The sequence below is a fragment of the Cyprinodon variegatus genome, unplaced genomic scaffold (genome assembly GCF_000732505.1).
Source record: "Cyprinodon variegatus isolate N-32 unplaced genomic scaffold, C_variegatus-1.0 Scaffold342, whole genome shotgun sequence".
In the NCBI taxonomy this organism is placed as follows: Eukaryota; Metazoa; Chordata; class Actinopteri; order Cyprinodontiformes; family Cyprinodontidae; genus Cyprinodon; species Cyprinodon variegatus.
The window spans coordinates 602,732-606,361 of record NW_015150795.1 but is presented as its reverse complement, the minus strand read 5'-3'; the positions used below and the strand labels follow the sequence as shown (position 1 = coordinate 606,361).

At 42.2% G+C, this 3,630-nt stretch overlaps 1 protein-coding gene across 1 annotated transcript in view; it reads left to right on the top strand.

Annotated features, from left to right (window-relative positions):
- The first annotated feature begins 518 nt into the window (after positions 1–518).
- rpl5 (ribosomal protein L5) overlaps positions 519–3,630 on the top strand; it is a 9,311-nt gene continuing 6,199 nt past the window's right edge. Inside the window, exons 1-5 of the mRNA XM_015385528.1 lie at positions 519–583; positions 1,061–1,130; positions 1,211–1,326; positions 1,412–1,546; positions 1,671–1,873. Of these exons, the coding sequence (XP_015241014.1) occupies positions 581–583; positions 1,061–1,130; positions 1,211–1,326; positions 1,412–1,546; positions 1,671–1,873 (527 nt within the window). The 5' untranslated portion in view covers positions 519–580. The remainder of the gene's footprint in view (positions 584–1,060; positions 1,131–1,210; positions 1,327–1,411; positions 1,547–1,670; positions 1,874–3,630) is intronic.

Here is a 3,630-nt window from a genome sequence, read left to right as displayed (position 1 = left end):
GTTCAACTTCGTGAAAATGTAATAAGGGACAGTTTTTGGCCGGATATTGGCCTCCACTCTACTGACATCATGAGTTAATTGTTGCGTTTTCTGCCCCTGCGATGGACTGGCATCCTGTCCAGGGTGGACCAATAGACAGCTGGAGATAGGCACCAGTGGCCCCTGCCACCCCAGCAGGGATAAAGCGTGACATAAAATGAATGGATGGATGATGAATTTTCTTGTGTATGTGAATTGATTTTGTAAGCATCTAAAACAAACCTTTAATTGAACTAGACACCTAATTTTGTTTCTTAACATGAAAATAGTATAATAATAGTATCATAACAGAATAATAGTATAATAGCATTATAATACCCCTGAAATTTTTTTAACAGATACATTCTTATTCTGAAGTTATACCTCCAAGTCACTAGGGGGCAGGCTTTATTGTACTACAACATGGCGTCTCTATAGCCTCAGCGCCTGGCGCTGTATTTAGTGCGCATGCGCACGCCAATCTTTCTTTTTCAAGTGCAGTGGAGTCTAGCCCCAGTCTTTGGCTCCGGGCTCCTTCATAAGGAGACTAAAAGACTGCAAAATGGTTGGTAGTTTGGCCTCATATGAGTCCACATGCATTCCCTTTATATCCAAGCGTTGTTATTTGCTGTCAGATGGTTGAAAACGTAGATGTGTTGTTAAGATGAAGATGGATTTATTCCGGCTAAAGCCTAGCCCGGTGCTGCTTAAACGTGGCCTACCCGTTCCTGTCCGCACTTTCTGCTTCCTGTTGGTTTTAGATGTCTCCTCTATGATGGCTCCTCTTAAACGATCTTTAGGTTAATCTTTCAGACCTACGCCCCAACTAACTTTCAGAGTTAATCTATTTTATTGGTGCTCATAGTCGACGTGTTAGCTTAGCTCATCGGCTACTGTCCCATGTCTACGCATGCTAACTGATGTTAGCATGGTGTAACGCTGCTTTCTGACACTGACAGTTATGTGTGCGTTAATTTGCTAATACCGGGTAAAGTGTCCCATCTTGGCGCTGCTTTCTGCTAATTTACTCTTGTTTGTTCAGGGTTTTGTTAAAGTGGTGAAGAACAAGGCCTACTTCAAGAGGTACCAGGTTAAATTCAGGAGGAGGAGAGGTAAAACGACCCCCATACACACAGTCCCTCACATGCATGGTGATGGTTGTCATTCTGAGGGTAATCTGTCTCGTTTCTAGAGGGAAAGACTGACTTCTTTGCTCGCAAACGCCTGGTCGTCCAAGATAAGAACAAGTACAACACACCGAAGTATCGCATGATCGTCCGTTTCACCAACAGGGACATCATCTGCCAGGTGGGGACCAGGGATCTGCTCATTTTATGGGCTTTGGGTTTGTCTGTGTTCCTGCACAGCCTTGTTGATGTTGCTGTGATTGCAGATCGCCTATGCCAAGATCGAGGGAGACATGATCGTGTGTGCTGCCTACTCACATGAGCTGCCAAAGTATGGCATCACCGTGGGCCTGACAAACTACGCAGCAGCCTACTGTACTGGTCTGCTTCTTGCCCGCAGAGTACGTATACATATATGTGTATATATATTTTTTTAATTGGCTCCTGATTGGTTGAGATGTTTGTCTTGAAGTTAATTAAAATGTTCGATCAGAATAGCGTCATGTAAAAACTTTTGTTTCTCAGCTCCTGAACAAGTTTGGCCTGGATAAGGTGTACGAGGGCCAGGTGGAGGTGACCGGGGATGAGTTCAACGTGGAGAGCATTGATGGTCAGCCAGGAGCTTTCACCTGCTACCTGGATGCTGGGCTCGCCAGAACCACCACAGGCAACAAGGTGTTCGGTGCTCTGAAGGGAGCCGTGGATGGAGGCCTGTCCATCCCACACAGGTGAGCTGGCCCACAGACCTGCTGACAGGCGGTTCCAGGGAACATCAGGCCTAAAGCAGCGACCTGACTCCGGTTTCGCATTTAGCTTCTTGTACAGTTGAATCGGACAGCTGTTCAGTTGGAGTTAAAAAAAAATGGTTCAAAGGACCAAGAAGGGAATGTTTTACTCAACAATGTAAACCGCGTCTTTGGTCCCGGTGATACATGGTTCGCTGTTGTGGTTCTTACAGCAGCCTTAAGAATTTGGAGAATATTGAAGCATCTGTTTGGCAGTATACTCCATTCGGCTATAGGGTTTAAAAAATTAAATTTCAGGCTTGGTTTCTTGTTTCATGAACATAAAATGATGATTCCTCGTAGAATTGCAGGCTTTATTATCAGGAAAATAGACGCTTCTCCACTGCAGGAACTTTTTAAGGAATCCTGAGATAGTTTTGGTTGAACAGACGAGGGCTCTAGGAATTATTTTACTAAAAACAGATTAATGTCAATTTTATTTTTGATTGTACAGGTGGGAAAAGGTGCCTTAAACAAAAATAATACAGAATTCAAACCAGGTGAAAATAAAACTCTTACTGGAGTTTTGGATGGGGAATATTAATAGAGGGTTTTTCCTCTTAAATCCAAAGTGTTTATATTTTTACGTTTATGGCATAACTGTTGTTTCAGCTATTGTGTTAGTTTTTATATTTCGGTGATTTATTATTATTTCAGTAACGTAGAAAACGGCCCCGTTAGAAAGCTTAGATTTCCTTCTCAGAGCTGCAGGTGGAGCTTCTTGGTTGGGGAATTCTGAATATTTACTCTTTGAATATTTCTGTGGTTTTGTTTGGAAATATAATACATTCACAATAGTTGAATATTGATTATATATCACAGTATAATTTTATTTAATAACGACATGACTTTTAAAATGACTTTCAGTATGTTTTTCAGTCAAACGCTGCAGAGCCGACGGGCAGCTGTCCTGTGACATTATGTGGTCTGAATTGTTAAAATTAGTTCGGACTAAGCTGATCTTAGTTGCGATAAATGCCCAGTTTGCTAGGAAGTGTTACTCATGCTGTCAACGTGTCCGGGTACAAAAATACGGCTGGAATCTGTTGTGATTTATTACCGATTCAAAGAGAATAATAAACCAATGTTGGTAAGAAACTGGAACCGAATTAAAGAGTAAAACGGATGGAATCTGTGATGAGAGAAAAAGTAAAGAAATCTAAACAGGATTATTTAAAGAAAAAAACGTATGTATCAGCGCCAATAGAAGTGAATCCAAAGTTGGGTGATTCAGAACTGAAGTGAAGCTTTAGTTCACGCGTTGAGTTGATCTTTGGAAACGCAGGTTTTCAGGTGGAAGAGTTTGTCTCAAACATGCAAGTCGTTTTTTTTTTTTTGTTAAAAAAAGGGAGGCAGGAAGAGAATATGTGAAAGAGGTGAGAACCCTCGGACTGAAAAAGGGGACAATCACCTAATTGGTTGCAAATAGTGATGCTTGTATAACATTTTCTATATCATCCAGCTCTATTATAGATCTGGCTTCCTCAATTCTCACCCATGCGGTCCGGTGTCTCTGCTTCCACGTGTCAAATAACTGACCTCCTCATCCGGCAGCTGGGTTCTGCTGATGACCCGATTATTAGACTTGTTGTCCTCGCTCCATGCAGGCAGGACCCGTTATTTTAAAACTGACTCTCCCCATGTCTGACTGATCTGTGGTTGAACTCCTCAGAGCTTCCTTAACCCTGCAGTGGCCATTA